The sequence below is a fragment of the Triplophysa dalaica genome, chromosome 17 (genome assembly GCF_015846415.1).
Source record: "Triplophysa dalaica isolate WHDGS20190420 chromosome 17, ASM1584641v1, whole genome shotgun sequence".
Taxonomy (NCBI): Eukaryota; Metazoa; Chordata; class Actinopteri; order Cypriniformes; family Nemacheilidae; genus Triplophysa; species Triplophysa dalaica.
This window is the reverse complement of record NC_079558.1, coordinates 21,002,234-21,024,619: the sequence shown is the minus strand read 5'-3', so window position 1 is coordinate 21,024,619 and position 22,386 is coordinate 21,002,234. Positions and strand designations below refer to the sequence as shown.

Here is a 22,386-nt window from a genome sequence, read left to right as displayed (position 1 = left end):
ATATTTATAAAAAAAAAAAAAAAACTTAAACCACAACATATAAACACACTTTTAAAGCCACACAGCTTTCATTTTGTCATTTTTTGTGTGTATTTACTTGATAACCATTAAATGAATTTACAGTATCCACACAATTATTCTCAACCTTATACCAAATAAAACACTGAAATAACGGATAATTATAAATTACATGAATCACGTACATCACAAATATTTCATCAAAATCAGCATTTTGTCATTGAACATACTGTCGGATCTTCAACATTTCTATTGTTAAACACTAAGCAGTTGTAAAATGTTGTGTGTTGCACAGCATTCTTTCAACTTTTAAATTGAAGCGTCTTTCTTGCTGAACAGCTAAAGACGTGACCGTAGTTCCGTCTTCTTTGATTTGATTAGTTACTGCTCGGCTCTGTAACCAGTAACTCCCGCCTCCTTTCATTTGATTGGCCACCTCACTTATTTTGATATCGCAATGTTGCGTTTATTCAGTAATTTCACAAATTTGTATACACACTATAGAAGAAATTGTGGGAACGGCCCTCTTGGGGGCCCCCTAGTGGCAGCAGGGCCCTAAGCAGCTGCTTAGTTTACTGAAAGGGAGGGCGTTCATCCTCACATCCTCAAATAAAACTTTCTCCCTCTCCTCGCAGAAAACACGCTACGAGACGTACAGCATGCTCCTGCGTGCCAAGCAGCGCTGCGGAGACGATAGTCTGTCTGTGTTCGAGGACATGCTTCTGGAGGAGGGGGCGTTACAGAGAGCTCAATCAAGTCCAACCTTGCAGGACAGCAGCATGACCTGCAGCACCAGAGACGGCGCGAGTCAGAGCGCCGCCCCGCCGGATCCTCCCGGTAACAGCAACGGCTGCTCGCGCGGTCAGGGCCAAAGGCACAGCTATCGGCAGGCCGTCCGGAAATGAACGCATTCCGCAGGAATCAAACGGTACAGGAGCGAAAGCGAGGCCTCTCATTTTCTCGTGCGCGCCGTCCTGCTGCGTGTCAGGAAGTGGTGTTGATTCAGACTCTGAATCTGACTCTGTGATTGGCTGATGGGTGGATGATGTCACATAAGGTGCTACGGAGTGTTCGGGATTCCTCGGAGGAATGACATAAAATTGGAATGCAGGTGCCATCCGTCATTTTGCCTTCTTGGTTTATCGGCGACCTCTATGTCATATTGCGCATTTCTAAGGCCGGCACAAATCTGGGCCTTAACTTCTCCTTTTTTGTAAAATGTTATTGAATTATACATCAGTTTATTTTCACCATTCTGCGCAAAAATGTCACTTGAATAGTGAAGGATCTGATGCCATTTGACAAGGACCAGAATGCTTCTTATTTATTTATGGGATTTTTGTGTGGTGTCATGGACCAGGAGACAAACAGAAAACACAACTAGTCATTACAGAACTAGTGGATTCCTCGCGTTGTTCTCCGGCATTACTAATCTATTTATTTATATAAAAATGCACATACATTTCAATCTATTTATAATCGATCTACAATCTGTTTGCCCAAAAATGTATTTTGCACTGAACACGAGTATTATTAGACTGCGAAAAAATCATTCCAGTATTTTTGTCTTTTCCAATAAAACATTAAAACATCCTTGAAACATTTCTCCAGTTTTAGAGAATATATCTTTGTATTTCTTATCCAACTAGAACTCACAAACTTCAATTGATTCATGCTTAAAACCATTTCTTTCCCCCAATAATATTAATTCAAGATGCATTCTCTTAAACTCAATTTTGCAGACGAGGATGTTTTTATGTTTCACTAAATGACGAAAATATGAATTTGGTTGCAGTTATACAGCGTAATATTTGTCTCTAAATATTCTATATTTTATCTATCTAACCTTGTCTCTGCATCAACTGAATGTTTTTGTCCGCTGTGTTCGGCATGGCTGACTAGTGACAATCTCTCGTGTGTTTGGTAAAGCAGAAACTCAATCCAGTATAGATCCGATAGAAGATGTGCGGAGTGTAGTTCGCAAGCGACCCCCGCAGCACTCGAATGTCATTTTTATTCCTGTTAAATACAGTTCGTAAGTGTACTCAACGCACTTCCCTGTAATGCTTAACGTGATCCATGAGACCGAGCGTGTGTGCGCAACAATACAGTATATCACCTATATAAGGAATGTTTTTCATGTATAACGAGTGTGGTGTGTCAATCAAAACTGCCACCTGCAATATTCAGCATAGACCTGTGTTTGTGTGATGACATAGCACGCGCTTAGACACACTGAGGATTACTTGAAATAGCCACTTGAAGCTTGTTTTTCTACCACGGTGATGGGAATCAAATACACAATCTCAAGCTTTGTTCTCTATGCGTTTTTTCTGCAAAGATCGTGTGATGTTGAGTAAAATATGGGTTCCCCACATGAGACAATACTGCAGTGTATTGTATTTACTATAGTTAACTGTGGTAAAGTGTAGTATACGGTACTGTATTCTATTAAGTGTATTGCAAAGGAATTTCTACGTTTTGTTAATGTACACTAGTACTTTAGTATTCGGAAGCGTTACCATGGTAAATATAATAGAATCTAAGAATTATACCACACAGTTTACTATGGTAAACACCAAATGATTCGATGGTCATGTGGGCGTCTTCGTTTGAAAATGTATGGAATTATTTTACTCTGTTAAGTCTAGAAAAACTAAAGATCTGAATTGTAAAAAAAAAAGCTATTAAATCTCACGAACACACAAGATGAAAATGATATTTTGCCTATGGAAGTACAAAGATAAGCCTGTTTTTGGTGCATCGTCGTGAAAGTTAAGCACATGTTATTCTGTAAATGATCCTTGTAAATGTAACACAATATAAAGATGTCACGGTAATGATGCGATGATCTAAAAATAGGCTTTATTTCTTTGAGGGAAATCACATTTTGTGGCGGTGAAATACTGTTTGACCCGGGCATGTTGGTTCCAGAGACTCAATCTGCTATACTTGTACCGATACAGCGCTGTATATCCGGCGTGCATGATGTTATAAATAGTTTTCTGTGTTTTAGGGTGAAATTAACCGCTGGAAAGCCATTCTCTGCTCAGGTGTCATGAGAACTTAATGTAAATGTTGCAACGCATCTTGTCACCAGCAGAGAGAGTGTTCAGCCGTGCAGATGTGCTGAAACCGCTTCGTGTCTCTACGTGTGTTTATTTTGTTCTTTTGTTCGGACTGAGAAACACCTGTCGGGCAGAATGTTGATGTGTCTTCTCTAACACGCGCTCTTTATGCACAAACACACAGAAGCGGATCATGTTTTTGAGCGCCTGTCGTGTCCTACGATGATATCAACGTCATATTTTGCTATGTTTTCAAGCAGCACCTGAATGTACATAAACCGCATGATTTCTTCTGCTCTCTTTTGCATCTTGCGTCTTGTTCCGGGGTGAATATAAGCACCCGTTTCTTTAGTCATGTTCTGGGTCTTGGTGAAGGATTGCTGCTTGTTTGTGTTTCTATGAGGATGTCGTCCTGGAGAAATTGAAAATGAAGGGAACACTGTTTTGCTTTCTCTTTCGTTCGCGTTTGGTTCGTTTCTCTTTCATATGTTGTTCGCTTGTATTAAGTTCTGTAAGAACCGTGTTTGTACAGCCTCTCTTTATGATGGCATAGGATACTGAAATAAATCACTAAAACTATCATGAAACGACGTCTCTTTCTGTTGCCATCTGTGTTTGATTGTAGCCTAAGTGCCAATTTTTCAAACGATAAACTGGGATGAATCTACACTTTGGAATGACATGACAGTAAGTCAGTTATAATAGGACATTCATATTTTATATAACTATTGCTTTTTTATTGCCCTCATCAGACCATTTAACTCCAATTGAAACTGAATTTTCCGGTGGTGGAATGACCCAGACAAGCCCTTGACTTGGGAGTGAGACAATTATTTTTTGTTCGGCAGATTGACAGGGAGTTTCACTCGAAAGGAATTCAGTGAAAGTAAAAGAAGTCCCTATAGAGGTGATATATGAGGAACAGGTTTTAAGTTTGTTTATGCAATGACAAGCAGGTTTGAACAACGACAATTGTATTTTATTTGGCACTTGTTGCAATCTGTGTTGCAATACAAATGTGAGCAAACCAAAGATAATGATGGCAAATCAAATTCTTGGAGAGTCAATCCTTTACATAGGTCCACCTGGAATAGTTTTTCTGTGAATGGTCTGTGACTTAGTAAAGAAAGATCTCATGTTGTCAAATTTCAGTTCTTTTCTTTCTTATTATTCTTTTTGTACCGCTCTAATTTAATGCTCTGGTCTTTTTTCAGCGGATACCTGGGACAAATTGCTGCTACAGTAAGTCTTGTGTGCCATTGTGATTGACCAAAATGTTTAACAGAAGTGGTTTTCCTCTCTCTTTTAAGGGGAACTAACAAACATCAGGTATGTTGCAACATGAATTATGTTGTGATCCAGGCTTTCTTTAATTATTTTTTCGATATATCGAGTCAAGGCAACAACTGCATTTTATAAAGAAACACGTGAAGACGGCCATCAGTATTTGATGCGGAAGTATTGTCAACACACTGAAACCAAGATATGAAAAAACAACATGAGATCATAGCCGATATGCAATTATGTCCACGTAAAATTTGTTTTGTACTGTAATAATGAAAGTGAAAGTTTTGTGTCTATGGTTTCATGTTTCCTGCAAAAAAAACGCAATGTGACCTGAACCTGTGAAGACGGATAGACAGTAAGTTTAAACTCTTTCTTGCCATTTAGCCGATGGACAAGAGAATAAACAGATGTATAGGACATCTGCTTAAACTGTACATAACTGTATACAGAAAAATATTGAATGCATTTATGTGATGATTTAATTATGTTGCAAATATTTCGTAAATCAGATCATACACTGGTTCATTGGAGTCAACAGAGTTGACACGACTCACTCTCTTAATGGCTCAGGGGAGGGCAGAGAATGCCTTTTTGTTGCTGACGTCATGTGGTGAAGAGTTGTTGTTGAGAGGGGGAGACGGGCTTAACGTTTTTGATTAAAGATCGCAAACAAATTTAAAATGTTCATTTATAATAATTACTGCAACACTGTGTAAAACACTTTTTTTTGGTTTTGATTTGATGGTGAATTTAAAGCACACATGAGGCTCAAGACAACAACGTTTTTGACACTGTATAATGTTTATGGAATATGTATATGTAATATTTGGGGTGGTTAAATTGTGGTTTTTAGATCTTGACAGGTTCGGCACTTCACACAGAGACTGCTGTCCATACAGGTATTCATTGAAGTAATAAGCTGTATAATGTTTAAATATGTTAAAACAAAAAATTATATTAATATTGAAATGACATTACATCACAATCAAAGTTAAATATATGAAGCACATTCATTCTGATTATTGGACATTAGTTGAATCTTTAGAGTAAAGCTCTTCTAACCAAATCATAATAAACAGCATCATAAATATCACAAACACTAATTTTTATTCTCCGGGAGCAGTAATATAAGTTTTTAACTGCCTGTATAGACATGAAGTTAAGACGCACAGACGAGGAAACTGAAGCTGCATTTATAAGATATTTCTTTCTCTACATTTCATGTTTGTGAATGTGTTTTTACCATAAAAATGGGTCTTGAATTTATTTGATAACATATACGGTACATGGCATTGTTGGTAACAGTGTATTAATTCATAGGAATTTATCTTATATTATGAATAGAGATTTGTCAAACAATTTAACAATCAAAAAGTCTATTGTATTATAAATTGTATCAGTTTTGGGTCCAGAGAACACCACGAGAAACTTTCGAAACTGTTCGAAATTTCTTGCGATGCTATTCGGGGGTTCCCTTTCTGTCGGTCTCTCGACGTTGTGTCGAGAACGACAGATGGGGTTCGCCCTTGAGAACCAATCAACTCTGACTACTATAGAAAAGGCCAATGAAATTTGGCGAATGCAATTTGCATGCCGGGCTCCGCTCCCGGAAATCCGGTATAAAAGGAGGCCGGCGTGCAGCATTCACTTACCTTTTGTTCTTCAGAGCCATCGCTCATGAGTACAACTCAGGATTCAATCCTCTACAACTACACGCTGGTGCTACGACGTGTTACAGCGGATCGTCCCTTCCTGCAGCGACCTTCCCCTGGGCGTCTCGGCGGTTCCGGAGGTGTTAGAGATTTTTTCTAAAAGTCCTTTTCAGGACTGACTGAGCATTCTCCAGCGCGGCATGTCCCGCTGTTCTCTTGGGTGCGGCACCCTCATCGAGGAGGGGGATGGACACGATCGCTGCATTAGGTGTCTGGGCGTCCAGCACACTGAAGCAGCGTTCGTTGACACATCTGCCTGCACTGCGGGCAGATTGTCATTCAGAAGTTGCGGTCACTGGTGGCTGTCTTCCTACGGGAACCAGCCACCATTTCGTCTGCTACCCGGGCTGTGACATCTGTGGCTACGGCCCCGATGACCACCCACATTAGCAGCGTTAGTGAATTGGGGAACTCTGCGAACGTAAACCCGCCAGCCAAGTGCTCACGGGCCGATCGCACCCCGATTCGCTCTTCTGAACGTTCCCCAACCGGCGGTGGCATACCGTCCGGATCCTCACGCACACACTCGGAAACGATGTGTGACGTAGATGAGATGTCGCTCGCAGCATCGGAGGGAGACTGGCATCCGACTCTGCCGAATCCAAACTCCACCCCCAGCGGTCGAGTTCAGGAGGAAGCAGAAGTGATGTCATCCGTGCTAACCCGGGGATACGTGGTTCCCGAGGTCGGTGCGCGGTGCAAACCGCGCCCACCCCGGGTGCCATGTTTTTCCCGGAGGTGCATGAGGAGCTGTGTAAAACTTGAAACGCTCCACTCACGGACCGTTCCAGTGAAACCAGCTCTGGCTCCCTTACTTCCCTCGATGGTGAGGCAGCCAAGGACTGCGTCGAGATCCCCCGGGTGGAACGTCCGCCTGCGGTGCACCTGTGCCGCGGACGGCTACCACCTGGGGGGGGATCGACCACTCCTACCGTCCAAAGCACGTAAGACTTCGGCATCACTGGTGTCGAAAGCTTGCGATGTTGCGGGCCAGGCTGCCTCCTCTCTCTATGCCTTGGCCATCCTGCAGGTCCGCCAGGCCAGGGCGTTGAGAGGGCTCCACGAGGGTAAGGCCGACCCGGGTATAATGCAGGATCTCCGTGCCACCGCTGACAGCGCTCTACGGGCGACTAAGGCGGCGGCACGGGCCCTGGGTCGGACGATGTCCACGGTAGTGGTCCAGGAGAGACACCCCCGGCTATACCTTGTGCAGAAGAGTGACAGCAAGGAAGTCCGCTTTCTTGATGCACTCATCTCGCAGGGTGGGTTGTTGGTAACACCGTCGAGGACTGCGCTCAGCAGTTTTTTGACGGCGAAGCAGACAGTGGCAATTAACCACATTTTTTTCACGCCGCGACTCGGCCGCCTACAGGCCTCCGAGATCTCACGTGACGTCTGCTTCCCTGCAACCCAGGACCCTTTCGACATCGGCTCCGGTTCCTGTGCCCCCACAGGCGGCACCCCGGAAGCAGAGGTCGAGGGGGAAACCTCCACCCCGTCAGCAACCTCCTCGCGAGAAGGGACACTGACGGGAAGACCCCAGGGACAGCCACGGCTCTGATCGGTCGGTACGGGACGACTCCTGCCTCGTCACCAAAGCCGGGCCCTTGTTAGGGCTTGGCGCCCACTTGCTCACTGAGTTTTCTGTTCTCCCCGGGTTTACTTGCAGCCGATCGCACACTCCACTGGACTGTGCTCGGCGAACCGACCTCACACCCTGGCGAGGCGTGAGGTCGTACACATACGACAGCCGTCACCACTCTCAAACCGACAGTGCGTGCCGTTGTCCCGCCAGGCAGGTAAGTAGGCGGAGCAAACCTTCCCTCCGGGGACTCCCCACGACATGGTTAGCTCCGCCAGCCGACGAACCACCCCCCGTGGGAATGATGAAGCAGACCGTCCCCTTGGTCACCCTGTCACAGTCCCTGGGAGCTCGAGAGCTGCCCACACTGTCTCGCTGGCTAATGAGGGCGGTCCGTCTTGGTTACTCGATCCAGTTCGCCAGAGACTCACCCAAGTTTCGGGGCATCATCTCTCCCTCTGTCAGAGGCAGGGACGCCTCCGTGCTACGGGTAGAGGTCACCACCCTTCTGGCAAAACAGGCATCGAGTTCGTCCCTCAAAACCAAGATGTTCAGTGGGTCACCACCCGCACTTCATCGTTCCCAAGAAAGACGGCGGGTTGCCCCCAAAGGCTGCGTACCCTGAACAGAGCACCTTCACAAGCTGCCATTCAGGGTGCTCACACAGAGGCGCGTCCTGACATCTATGAGGTGTCAGGATTGGTTCGTGGCAATCGACCTGAAGGACGCTTACTTTCATGTCTCGATCCTCCTCGACACCGGCCGTTCCCATGGTTCGCGTGCGAGAGGCGGGCATATCAGTACAGAGTCCTCCCTTTCGGTCTGTCCCTGACCGCCCTTTCTCCCTGAGAGGAGGAAGGCGAGCGGGTACTAAACTATCTCAGCGACTGGCCTATCTTGGCACACTCGCGAGATCTGTTATGTACACAAAGGGACCTGGTGCTCCGGCACCTAGGTCGATTGGGACTCCAGGTCAACCAAGAGAGGGGCAAGCTCTCCCCAGTGCAGAGCATCCTCTTTCTCGGTATGGAACTCAACTCTGTCACCATGTCGGCACACCTGTCCGCAGTTGTGCCCAACCAGTGTTGAACTGTCTGAAATGAACATTTTAGGCAGACAGCGGTCCCCCTGAAACAATTCAGAGGCTCCTGGGACACATGGCGTCCTCGCGGGTTAATACCCCTCGAGTTGATGCACATGACACCGCTCCAACACTGGTTTCAGAGTCGAGTTCCGAGGAGAGCGTGGCACACCGGCAGCAGGCGCATGGTGATGCCGCCCTGCTGCCGACGCACCATAACCCCTAGTCTTTATGACTTTTTCGACGGACTCAGGTCCCTCTGAGCAGGTTATGAGGCAGGTCGTGGTGACGACTGAAGTCTCCCTGCAGGGGTGGGGTGTAGTGTGCAACGGGCACGCAGGTGGGGTGTTGGACGAACCCCCGCCTGCGCTGGCGTATCAATTGCCAAGAGTTGTGGGCTATGCTACTTGCACTGAGCAGGCTACGGCCTCTCGTGCGAGACATGCACGTGCTGTTCCGAGGACAGCACTATAGCTGTAGCGAATACAGATCGTCAGGGTGGCGTTCGCACACAGCAGCTAAACACAACTTGCTCGACGCCTCCTCCGGTGGAGTCAACAGGTGACTCGTTCCCTGCAGGCCACACACCCCGGGCAAACTGAACTAGACAGCCGACGTGCTTTCTCGCCAGTTTATGCCTCGTGGAGAGTGGCGACTCCACCCCCGTGCAGTCCAGCTCATTTGGAGACTGTTCGGGTAGGCCCAGGTAAAACCTGTTCACCTCCCGTAACACCACCATTTGCCCGCTTGATAGTCCCTGCCCTCGGCACGGATATCCTTGCGCACAGCTGGCCGCAGGATGGGCGGAAGCACACCTTCCCCCCCCCAGGAGCCTTCTTGTACAGACTCTGTGCAAGGTCAGGGAGCAGGAGCACCAAGTGTTATTGGTTACACCACACCGGTCTAACCGCACTTGGCCTCAGAGCCGATGCTCTGGACAGCGACTCCCCCTGAACCATTCCCCTGACAGAGGACCTGCTCTCTCAGGGGAAGGACACGTTCTGGCATCCCAGATCAGACCTCTGGAACACCCATGTCTGGTCTCTAGACGGGACGAGAAGATCCTAAGATGGCTACTCCCCCTATATGGCTGAGACCATCACCCAGGCTAGGGCCCAATCTACTAGGCGGTTACACGCCTCTAGACGGCGCCTCTTCTCGTCCTGGTGTCTTTCTCAACGGGAAAGACCCACTGAGGTGCTTGATCAGGATTGTGTTCCCCTTCTCATGAGACTGGAGACTAACATCTCCCTTCCACACTGAAAGTGTATGTAGTCGCTATTGCCACTCATCACGACTCAGTCGGTGGAAAGTTTCTAGGGCAACACGACCTGGTCACCAGGTTCCTAAGCAGCGAGAGGGCGGAATCCGCCTCATCTCCGCTCCATACCCTCTTGGGACCCTAAGTGGTCCTGGGGAGCCTCAGGGCCCCCCAAAGAGCCCTTCGGAGGTTCCGATCTTCCTCATAGAGTAAGACGGCCCTCCTGACGGCGCTCACTTCCTTCAAGAGGGTAGGGGACCACCGAGCATCCTCCGTGTCCCTGGATTGCCTTAAACTCGGCCCTGGAAACTCTCACGTTATCTTGAGACCCAGGCCCGGATGCGTGCCCAAGAAGTTCCCACTACTCCCTCCGGGGCCAAGTGGTGAACTTGCAGGCGCTCCCCATAGGGGAGGAAGACCCAACCCGATTAGTGTTGTGTCCAGTACGTACTGGACCGCACGCAGAGCTCTGAAGCTCTGACCAGCTCCGTGTCTGTTGGAGGACAGCAGAAGGGGAAGGCTGTCTCCAAACAGAGGCTGGCGCACTGGGTCGTGGACGCCGTTACGACGGCATTCCGATCTCAGAATCTCCCATGCCCATTGGCAGTGAGGGCTCACTCCACACGGAGTTTAGCCACCTCCTGGACACTGGCAGAAGCGCCTCTCTAGCAGACATCTGTAGAGCTGCGGGTTGGGCTATGCCCAAACACCTTCGCAAGGGTTAACAACCTTCGCGTAAACCCGGTGTCAGCCCACGTCCTGCGTGGCGACATGTAGGACTGGCATCCGGGGGGGCGTATGCCTGCGAAAGCACCTTTCCACCCTCTAACAGGTTGGGTCAGTGTGCTATTTACCTTTTCTTCTTACCCGAACACATCGCTAAGAAACTGGTACCTCACCAGCCTCCCTTCTTACCCAGACACTGGTTAAGAATAGGCATTCCATCCATCACCAAACAAGCACCCCCTGGGGGCTGGCTGGGCAGAGCAGCCTTCCCCCTTAGGCCGGGATACCATGTGAGCTATCACAGATAGCTCTAACCGGACCTAGTGCTACCGGACGTCTGTAACACCCCCTCCGTGGGCTGTTCCGTCTGATGTATCCTCATGAGAATGGTTCCCACTCCTGGTAACCCATGAGCTTCCCCAGGTGGGCCTCCACCTCGCGGTTAACTACTCAGTCCGCACGTTCCATGCGTTCTCCTCCAAGGACGAGACCATACCTATATCCACCATATTCCTCCCCACGGGTAGCAGGTGGCCTCTGTAGCGCTTCCCTGATTAAGAGTCGCGCTTACCCGGTGTAAACTGATCTGGACGGCCTCTCGCCTATAGAGAGCTAAGGCCCCGTCCGTGAAAGTTACCGGTCAGGGCTGTACCCATCTTTCTCCAAGAAAGCTCTGGAACCCCCCGACCACCACACTGGAAGGTTACAGTCTCACGAAAGCTTCGAGATGACACGCCCAGGCTTGTTACCGTCGCTTCGCTAGAGATTGTGACGCGATACAACGTTTTCCATAGGCAACCCCATCTGTCGTTCTCGACACAACGTCGAGAGACCGACAGAAAGGGAACGTCTTGGTTACGTATGTAACCTCAGTTCCCTGATGGAGGGAACAAGACGTTGTGTCCCTTATGCCACGAACACGTATCGTATTCTGCTGCAGTTTGAGAGGTCTCAGGCTCTTCAGAACAAAGGTAAGTGAATGCTGCACGCCGGCCTCCTTTTATACCGGATTTCTGGGGGCGGAGCCCGGCATGCAAATTGCATTCGCCAAATTTCATTGGCCTTTTCTATAGTAGTCAGAGTTGATTGGTTCTCAAGGGCGAACCCCATCTGTCGTTCTCGACACAACGTCTCGTTCCCTCCATCAGGGAACTGAGGTTACATACGTAACCAAGATGTTTTTTTGGAAGAAAGAATGAAAGATTACACAACACCTCGTGGTTTCCCGGACAGGGATTAAGACCAGTCCTATAATATAGTAAATGTAAGAACTGTCTGAATTGAAAACGGTTTGCACTGAAACATCTTCAAATACATTGTTTTGTCTCAAGATGAACACTAATGCTATTAGTAAAGTTTGTAAAGTCTTTAATAATTTCCCATATTCAGACAAAGACAAAGCATGGGACTGAGTAAGAAAGACAAACATTGCGTCATGTTGCATTGCTTTTCGTTTCTTTCTCAGTCCCATTGTGTGTTTTTGTCTGAATATTTTTCCCAGTTGTGTGTCTTTGCTGTGTCACTGAATCTATTCGACCCATTTTAATCTGTGTCTTATGACAGCTCTATTGCATCATAAGTCTTTGCAACGTTTTTTACTGGGCTTGAGGTCGTTCACACAGCAGGGATAGTTGAAACACAAAGTTTTTCTGAAGACGATGTGTCTAAGAACACTTTTGACGTCATGGAAAAAACATCTTGGCAGAATGATTCAATGAAGAGCCGTTAATGTTTCTGCAGAAGAGGAAATCACCGTCTGAAAACAGATTGTAACAAATTTAATAAAAATACCATTCATTCAGAGCTGCGTTTTTTGACTCTGTGTACGTATTTGAAATCGGAGCCAAAACTACATGAGTCATTGTGTTAAATACTCGTGTGTCTTGTAAAGAGTTCAGTGTGATCTTGAATCTCAACAGACTGAAGACAGTAAGTGTTTACTGCTCTATACTTTAACCAAACTACAGAACAATCATTATACTTACTTTTACTAACACGAAATCTTCTGAATGCATGACTAGTAGTTTTATTTTGTGGATTTAAACGTGTTTCTCAAAGTTCTTGAAGATATTTTGTATCAGTTTTCATAGACTGTAAGTCAACAATGGATACAGTATGTTCAGTATAACCCGTATCTGTGTAGTTAACATTTCATATGAATTGATTCCAACTGCAGTAAGAATGATGTTTCACCACAGGATCAGGATCATGTGTGCTGGCTGTGTTGTGCTTCTGGTTCTGCTGGTTTGGACCTTCACATCTGCCTGTGGAGCTGATGGTAATATAATGATGTTTATGTATTCATGGAAACCCTGCCGTTAAATTCATACTTAACAGATAAAGTGTATGAAAACTGTCATTTTGCTGGTCGTGTGTGAAACGCTTCATTCATAAAGTAAATAAATAATAAGTGGAAAATCCCTTGGCTTCTTGTAGACTCTCAAGAGTTTGTACAGACTCAGACGTGAGTAATGATTCGTCCGAACACGTTAAATGTGATTCGGTGTGAAATTTAGTTAACATGATGCAGTTATGGATCATAAAGAAAGAAAGACTTCAAAGAAAGAAAAACTTTTATTAAAATGACATTAGATGACAGTGATGCTGGATGTTGATGTTGATATGTCACCTGATTGACGTCCTCATTTCAGTGCATTTGTCAATTATAAGATAAATCTCATTTATAAAGATTACAATTGTTTAGTTGCTATAACGAACATTAAATCTAATCTGTTCTTTTGGCAGATGGCTTCAATATAACCTGCAGAAATGTGACCGGACGTGTGGGAAAAGAGTCGACTCTTAACTGTGACGTCTCTTATCTCAACAAAACATGCTGCATGATGATGTTCAAGATTATAAACACACCAGACACAACGATCTGTAAAGAGGACTTTAGAAAGGATTTTGGAAATGATCCATGTCTACAGTTTACCAGCTTGCCGTGTCCTTACATTGCCAATGAAGTCATGACATCAACATTCAAGTTCATTTTACACACCAGATGTGGGAACAAAACAGCAGGATTCACTGTGAACATAACGGGTACGGTTTCAATGTTTCTAACACAGTTTTTAATGAAGTTTTCAAATCTATTAACACATTTTGTTATCTGTTTACAGAATCTGTTGATGACACAGGTATTAACTCATTCATTAGCCTGAGTCCTGCTGTCAGTAATGCAAATCATGTCCCTTTAATATTTCATTTTAGTTTGTTCATTAAATCTGTTAACAGGAGGACCAAAGGGTGATCTTACAAAGGGAACTCCTGTCCAAACAGGTACTAAATTATTCATATGATTGCAGATTACTTGACACAGTGCAAAATAAATCAATTTGAAATAGGTTTGAATAGTTCACAAGGTCCAACAAAGCAGCCGATGTGTCATCAAAGTCATCAAATACAGTGTTGTAATATGTATTTCACTTTGAGTGTGTTTGTATCTCATGTCTTCTCAATACACTGATGTTGTTTTGTGTTTATTGAATGTACCTTTAAAGACTTCCATTTTCTTTCGAACAAGATGAAACATGGATTGTTGTCATCATTGCCGGCACACTCTGTTGCGTCGTCTTCGTCTTGGGATTTCTTCTCATAAGAAACCAGAACGCCAAGAACACTTGTGGATTCCAGAGGAACTGTATTGTGTGTGTGACAAGAACATCAGAAATAGTGTGACAGCATGCAGCAGAAAATCAATCTGCAGCATTTGTGTTTTAAGTGAAGATCATGTAATATATTTATTTTTTATTAAACAATTACCCATTAATCCAATAATACAACAAGTTTTGGTCAAAAGATGCTGTGTCAGCGTCTGCTTTGAACACTTTGTGCATCGTCAGATCCCATTTAATGTTTGTTTGGGGGGTTTTCTCTTTCATAAACATGCCAAATATGTCCATTTAAAGAACAATGACTTGGTTTGAAACCCATGACCACCAGATGGTGCACTTGCAACGCAATACATTGAAAATCTGTTCAGTGTATCAGACATTTCATTAATGTGATACTAATGTGTTTTTTATACTTTCCTAATCTGCATCTTCAAGCTTGTTGCCATTTTTTTATTGACCGAGTTCATATTTTGTGATGAAATGAATAAAAAATTGTCAAACTAAGATTGATTTATTGTATAAACCCAGCAAACACATTATAGTAATGAAATGTATAGGCTATGGTGACATTCAGAAACAAAAAAGATTTCCCTGCTGAAAAAAAACTCAAAACGTATCAGGCCTAAATGGAAAATGATTTAATGGTTATGATGCGAATTGGGCTTTATTGGAATCTATGTGAGGGTGTTATGTGGCAACCGAGAACCAATATACCATTAAATTTAAACGGCCTAATGCCCAAAAACACACTACAAAAAGGAACTTTTGTAACGGGTTTAATGGAAAATTAGCTCATGGATTTTAAAGAAAACCATTATGAAAACTTTCTATTGTTTTCATACGTTTCCCACAATACACAATAACAACTGAAACCGATATCCTTTCAAAGCTTTACATGCATCTGTCACCATCTGAAATATCAGTGAGTGTTTTCACACATGTGTGTATTTGTGTCTCCACGTGCATGTAAACATGAACTGAGAATTTGATGTGTATTCTGCAGCTGTGGGACAGTAATACGTTCAATTTGATATATATAAGAGAAAGACACAACAAGAATCATATCTATTTTTAAGTGAACATTTATTGAACGTTAATATTTACATAACACGAATGATTTAAAACTTACTGCTGATTGTAACAGGAAGCCCAGCGGAAGCAAATTAAATCCCACGCGTCCTCCTCTCGACCACGCCCCCTTGCGGTGTTTATTCTTCACTTTCTCTCCGTGCGTCAGTCGGACAACAACTCTGATCGACGCTTTGTCTGACTAGAGGTAAAAGAATCAGACTTATCGCTGTGATCATTAGACTAATGTGAGTTTGTATTATTTTGATCATTGGAACAATGTGAGTTGTGGTATTTTGTTAAATGAAGTCTTTCTTTTTTCCGTAACTTATTATCACAGATTTGATGATGACGTCAGCTGTAACTGCTAAAGTAACGCTTTACTAATGTGCGGAGAACATGAAGTGGTTCCTTCTAAGTTAGGCGTCTAGTTTGTATCACGAAAATGCCAGTCGTGTGTTTATGTGTTTTTTATGTTATGTTTGACATGATCTACGTAACGTTTCTGCTTAGCTTTTTTTATTTAACAATATAGGATATGACGTATTTTATTATAAGGGAGAGAACGGCAACTTTTTATTGTAGTGATGCTGGAATCGTTTTAATTTTCCAAACAACATTTTCTGATAGTTAAAGGAATAATTATTTCATCATTTGTTTTATCATAGTTTATACATTAGTAAATAAGTGTTTTTTTTATTAATATTTGTGAAGTCGTTTTGGCATCATGTTGATGATAGAATTTAAGTTATTAAAAGTTCTTCAATCAAGTTCTTCATTAGTCTACAGGAGCTGGGTTATGGGAGGTGTTGGTGTTGACCTACTGCTTCTGCTGGTTCTGATCTTCAGAGCTTCCTGTATAGAGGATGTTGGTAATATCATCAATCATCTTGTAAATTCTGGATTCTACAGTTTAATATCAATCTTTTTAAATAATTTTACATTTATGCTTAATTCATGTTGACGTCAATTGATATTTTTTTGTAACTGTGCATTGGATTTTAAAGTCACCGTGCAATTAAAATGATTATACACATTTTCTTACACAGCGTTGCAGTGATCATTATAAATGATTTATCAAATCATCATTTTTGAAAAATTTCTTTGCAGTTCTAATCTTCTAATCAAAAACATAAAGCTCCACTTTCGCTCTAAACAACAACTCTTCACTTCATAATTGTAATGCCTGAAAATGAGGTGGGACTATACGGACTGTCCAATGTGTACATGTGGTGTATCATGCCAATTTACAAAGATCTAATGAATTAGGGGAGGGCGACAAAGTTCTGCACTACTTTTGTTCAAATTTCACAAGCCGTTTCATTCAGGTGTACGTCACGATACGAGAAAGAAGACCATCGCATCTTCCATTTCATGGTGACTTTAAATCTCTGTGATTAAGGTCAAAATGAAGAAAATCTAGTTTTTATAAATTTCTTATTCTTAATGTGTGAAATGCATTTCATTTATTAAAACAAACATGTTTTGTTCAGCTTCTATTTACACTGTTGAATATGATCTGTTCTTTTGCAGATTTCTCCTTTCTCCTTCTCCTCACATTGTTTATATAATACTGATGTAATATTTTGCACTATTGGCAGGTGGATCTGGTAGAATCCAGGCAGACCCCACAAAAGAAACTTCTGTCCTAACAGGTATTAATTTATTCATGTAATTATGGATCATTGATTGCAATTTATTGAAGGTATTGATAAAAAATCATTTTACACAAGGAGATAAATGTATAATTCACCCAAATATGATAATCATATCCCTTTAATCAATATAGAAAAATGTGTGTGTTTTTAGAAATGAAACAGCAGATAGTATGTGAAGTATTTTATAAAGAGATGTGTTTGTGTTAGTTTCGGCTGATCTGATTAATCCAATCCAATACACTAAAGCTATATGTTTTATCATAAAAGACTTTAAATCTCTCTGATTAACGTCAAAACGAAAAAGAAAATCTAGTTTTTATAAATTTCTTATTCTTAATGTGTGAAATGCATTTCATTTATTAAAACAAACATGTTTTGTTCAGCTTCCATTTACACTGTTGAATATGATCTGTTCTTTTGCAGATTTCTCCTTTGTAGCCTGCAATGGTGTGACTGGACATTTGGGAGGAGAAATAACTCTTAAATGCACAGTCATTTATAGCAATAGATGCCATGCAGTGATGTACAAGTTTATTAATAAGGATAGAAACACAACAATCTGTCGAGAGAGGTTTACAAGCAAATCCACTCAAAAGCACTTTTCCTGTTCTTACAATCCAAATGAAGACATGACATCAACATTTCTGTTCTTTTTGCAAGCGGATTGTGGAATAGTAAAAAAATATTTCACTGTGAACACAGCAGGTAAAGATTAACATGTAATGTAACACTGAATTTCACTGAATATACCCACATTGTTTATATAATACTGATGTAATATTTTTCACTATTGGCAGGTGGATCTGGTAGAATCCAGGGAGACCCCACAAAAGAAACTTCTGTCCTAACAGGTATTAATTTATTCATGTAATTATGGATCATTGATTGCAATTTATTGAAGGTATTGATAAAAAATCATTTTACACAAGGAGATAAATGTATAATTCACCCAAATATGATAATCATATCCCTTTAATCAATATAGAAATATGTGTGTGTTTTTAGAAATGAAACAGCAGATAGTATGTGAAGTATTTTATAAAGAGATGTGTTTGTGTTAGTTTCGGCTGATCTGATTAATCCAATCCAATACACTAAAGCTATATGTTTTTATCATAAAAGACTTTAAATCTCTCTGATTAACGTCAAAACGAAAAATAAAATCTAGTTTTTATAAATTTCTTATTCTTAATGTGTGAAATGCATTTCATTTATTAAAACAAACATGTTTTGTTCAGCTTCTATTTACACTGTTGAATATGATCTGTTCTTTTGCAGATTTCTCCTTTGTAGCCTGTAAAGGTGTGACTGAACATTTGGGAGGAGAAATAACTCTTAAATGCACAGTCATTTATAGCAATAGATGCCATGCAGTGATGTACAAGTTTATTAATAAGGATAGAAACACAACAATCTGTCGAGAGAGGTTTACAAGCAAATCCACTCAAAAGCACTTTTCCTGTTCTTACACTCCAAATGAAGACATGACATCAACATTTCTGTTCTTTTTGCAAGCGGATTGTGGAATAGTAAAAAAATATTTCACTGTGAACACAGCAGGTAAAGATTAACATGTAATGTAACACTGAATTTTGCTGAATATACCCACATTGTTTATATAATACTGATGTAATATTTTGCACTGTTGGCAGGTGGATCTGGTAGAATCCAGGCAGACCCCACAAAAGAAACTTCTGTCCTAACAGGTATTAATTTATTCATGTAATTATGGATCATTGATTGCAATTTATTGAAGGTATTGATAAAATATCATTTTACAATAGGAGATGAATGTATAATTCACCCAAATATGATAATCATATCCCTTTAATCAATATAGAAAAATGTGTGTGTTTTTAGAAATGAAACAGCAGATAGTATGTGAAGTATTTTATAAAGAGATGTGTTTGTGTTAGTTTCGGCTGATCTGATTAATCCAATCCAATACACTAAAGCTATATGTTTTTATCATAAAAGACTTTAAATCTCTCTGATTAAGGTCAAAACGAAAAAAAAAACTAGTTTTTATAAATTTCTTATTCTTAATGTGTGAAATGCATTTCATTTATTAAAACAAACATGTTTTGTTCAGCTTCTATTTACACTGTTGAATATGATCTGTTCTTTTGCAGATTTCTCCTTAGTAGCCTGTAAAGGTGTGACTGGACATTTGGGAGGAGAAATAACTCTTAAATGCACAGTCATTTATAGCAATAGATGCCATGCAGTGATGTACAAGTTTATTAATAAGGATAGAAACACAACAATCTGTCCAGAGAGGTTAACAAGCAAATCCACTCAAAAGCACTTTTCCTGTTCTTACGCTCCAAATGAAGACATGACATCAACATTTCTGTTCTTTTTGCAAGCGGATTGTGGAATAGTAAAAAAATATTTCACTGTGAACACAGCAGGTAAAGATTAACATGTAATGTAACACTGAATTTCACTGAATATACCCACATTGTTTATATAATACTGATGTAATATTTTGCACTATTGGCAGGTGGATCTGGTAGAATCCAGGCAGACCCCACAAAAGAAACTTCTGTCCTAACAGGTATTAATTTATTCATGTAATTATGGATCATTGATTGCAATTTATTGAAGGTATTGATAAAATATCATTTTACAATAGGAGATAAATGTATAATTCACCCAAATATTACAATCCTGTCATCAGATTGTTCTCTCAGATTTACATTCTTCCAAATATCTAAATATATTTATACCGGTTTGGAACAGCACGACGGTGAATAAATGATGACAGAATTTTCATTTTTGGGTGAACCATCCCTTAAATCAATATAGAAATATGTGTCTTTAGAAATGAAACAACACATAGTATGTGAAGTATTTTATAAAGAGATGTGTTTGTGTTAGTTTCGGCTGATCTGATTAATCCAATCCAATACACTAAAGATGTTTTTATCATAATTAAATGCACCCATAAAGCCTTTTTCTTTTTTAAAACAAGGTAAACCTGGGATTGCCATCATCATGGCTGGTATAAGCTGTTTTATCATTTTCGTCGTGGGATTTGTTCTCGTAAGAAAGCACAATACTAAGAACAGTTTTGGATTCCTGAAGAACTATGTGGTGTTGGACGACAAGATCAAAACCCCAGATAAAGAAACAATGTGACGGCAGCATCACAAATCACAACACTACACAATAATTATGTTTCAAGTGAAGGGAAACACTTATAAACCACATGTGTGTTGTACCCTTTTTTATCATTCACTTATAGTTTTTTGCATATTGATTCAGTGAAAAGGAAAGACTATATATTGAGATGCACAGAAATAGCCACTAAATTGCTTACTTCTCTCATTTATCAGACGCTTCACTCTTGTATTTCGCGTGTTGTGATATAAATGGTTTCAAACTGCAGCTTTAAACTGATTTTCATAGCACACAGCGTACATGGTATTAATGATGATTGTTTATTGGAGTTTATTTTAAAAAAATACAATAAATTAATAATTTATCCAAGTTTCTACAGATCAACGGCCCTTTTTAAATCTAAAGATACGTTGTATTGTTGAATTTTATCGTCACAAGGTAGATCACAGTAGTTTTGTGTTCTGATGATTCTCTGCAGTTACTTTACTTTCGTTTCTTAATTGTTTTGTAAACACATTCCATTGACAGGAAAGAATAATTGTAAACATATTCCAATTGCTGAACAGAATTACCGAAAACCTCATGAATTTGATTTCCTGATATTCATGATCTGCTGGGACTTCTTCAGATCGTGTTTCATTCTTTTGGAAAACCCCAACAAAAAGAAAGAAAGAGAGACTGAAATGACGAGCTTAATGTTTACATGGTAATTCGACATATTTTTCTGGATCACTAAAATAATTGTCAAACATTTTCAAGATACAGTTTTAAAATATACATGATTTTTCCTATTCATATTGTAGCTTTTAGTAACCTCCTTGCCAAAATATTAATAGCATATTTTAACAAATAACTAGTTTTCATAACATTTTATTTAACAGAGTACAGCACACACTTCTTCACAAGAAGAGAGAAGGAGGAACAGTAGCTGCACTTAAAAAAAAACATAATTTAACAGATTTTCTACGCGTAATGTCATTATAATGTGTATGGATGTTGCATGTGATCGTGTATAACATAACACTGATTTATATTTAAATACATCTCATGTTTTACATCACAGCATTACAGGTTTGCCCGTTGCTTGAACACTATAGACCCATGCTTAGACTAAAGTAACACAACTTGAAGCTTTTGGAGGAGGAGGAACATTTCTAGATGCCTTCCATAATATAGTAGTACAGAACAGACCAGATCAGCCAAGGTTTGTGGTGGTATGGGATAATGTCAGTTTCCATCGGGCTGGTCTGGTCCAGGCCTGGTTCACCAACCAAGATCAATTTGAAGTGGTATACTTTCCCCTTACTCGCCAAACCCTATAGAGGAATTCTTTTCGGCTTGGAGATGGCAGGTATATGACCGCCAACCACATCCCCGCATGACTCTTCTGCAGGCAATGGAACAGGCCTGCGGCGACATTCAGGTGACAGCAATCCATGGATGGTTTCGACATGCAAGGGGATATTTTCCCCGGTGCCTAGCGCGAGAAGACATTGCTTGCGATGTCGATGAGATCCTGTGGCCAGACCCCAACAGACGGCGGTATTCATGAGCCCAAGTATGCACAATTACCATGATTTTCTGTGTTTACAGTATAGTGATTTTTCTATTTTTCTATTTTTTTGCTTTATCTGAATTCATGTTACTGCAATGTTCAATATTGAGTAGGCCTATTTCCTTTTTTGTTTGTTTGAAAATGTGCCTTCAGAAAATATGCCTTCTGAATAAACAGTGAAAATCAAAGACTGTAGTGTTTTATATAAAGTAGACTAGTGTGTTCCCCCTGATCTGAAAGTGTATGCATATGATGCAAGTATGTGTCATTTTGTCATCAGAGTTACATTTTAACAAAGGAATGTTAGGTTTTGATAGTAGAGTTTCAATTTGACACAGATGTGAATAGTATATTTCCCAGTGTTGTGGCATATTGACTTGTGTGTAGAGTTTTGGCAAAATGAGCGAAGTATTGCAAAATGTGTTCAAGCAACGGGCAAAAACTGTAATAGATGGTGTATTACTAAACTAAGTTCGGGAGGAGCAGGAGCACATAATTAACTCGGCTGGCCGGCTGTCAGCAATCACAACAATCAACCTATCACTTCAAATAGAGAGAGAGAGTGTCTCTATAAATAGTCAAGATGTCTTACCTTCACTCTCTCTTCAGTCTCAAGCATCCCACCAC

General features: G+C 41.4%; 2 protein-coding genes across 6 annotated transcripts in view; both read left to right on the top strand.

Moving 5' to 3' along the window:
* Positions 1–14,856, top strand: part of LOC130438783 (uncharacterized) — a 63,614-nt gene extending 48,758 nt beyond the window's left edge. Inside the window, exons 17-24 of one of the 2 annotated variants that reach the window (XM_056770950.1) lie at positions 654–4,194; positions 4,301–4,728; positions 5,227–5,272; positions 12,934–13,013; positions 13,481–13,780; positions 13,858–13,875; positions 13,973–14,017; positions 14,262–14,856. In XM_056770950.1, coding sequence (XP_056626928.1) covers positions 654–923 — 270 coding nt within the window. In that variant the 3' untranslated portion in view covers positions 924–4,194; positions 4,301–4,728; positions 5,227–5,272; ... (3 more) ...; positions 13,973–14,017; positions 14,262–14,856. Of the gene's footprint in view, positions 1–653; positions 4,195–4,300; positions 5,273–12,933; positions 13,014–13,480; positions 13,781–13,857; positions 13,876–13,972; positions 14,018–14,261 lie in introns of both variants that reach the window. The other variant, XM_056770951.1, reaches the window with a different exon arrangement.
* A 720-nt stretch (positions 14,857–15,576) lies between these two features.
* Positions 15,577–20,573, top strand: LOC130438800 (uncharacterized). 4 transcript variants are annotated; one of them, XM_056770984.1, is made up of 10 exons: positions 15,577–15,628; positions 16,203–16,292; positions 17,022–17,075; positions 17,502–17,783; positions 17,876–17,929; positions 18,357–18,638; positions 18,731–18,784; positions 19,211–19,492; positions 19,585–19,638; positions 20,056–20,573. In XM_056770984.1, the coding sequence occupies exons 2-10, from the start codon at positions 16,220–16,222 to the stop codon at positions 20,220–20,222; spliced, it is 1,302 nt and encodes a 433-aa protein (XP_056626962.1). In that variant the 5' UTR covers positions 15,577–15,628; positions 16,203–16,219; the 3' UTR covers positions 20,223–20,573. The 4 variants fall into 4 exon arrangements, with proteins under 4 accessions (XP_056626962.1, XP_056626963.1, XP_056626961.1 ...); XM_056770983.1 differs by having other exon boundaries at positions 15,584–15,668; XM_056770985.1 differs by lacking the exons at positions 17,022–17,075; positions 17,502–17,783.
* The last annotated feature ends 1,813 nt before the right edge of the window (positions 20,574–22,386 follow it).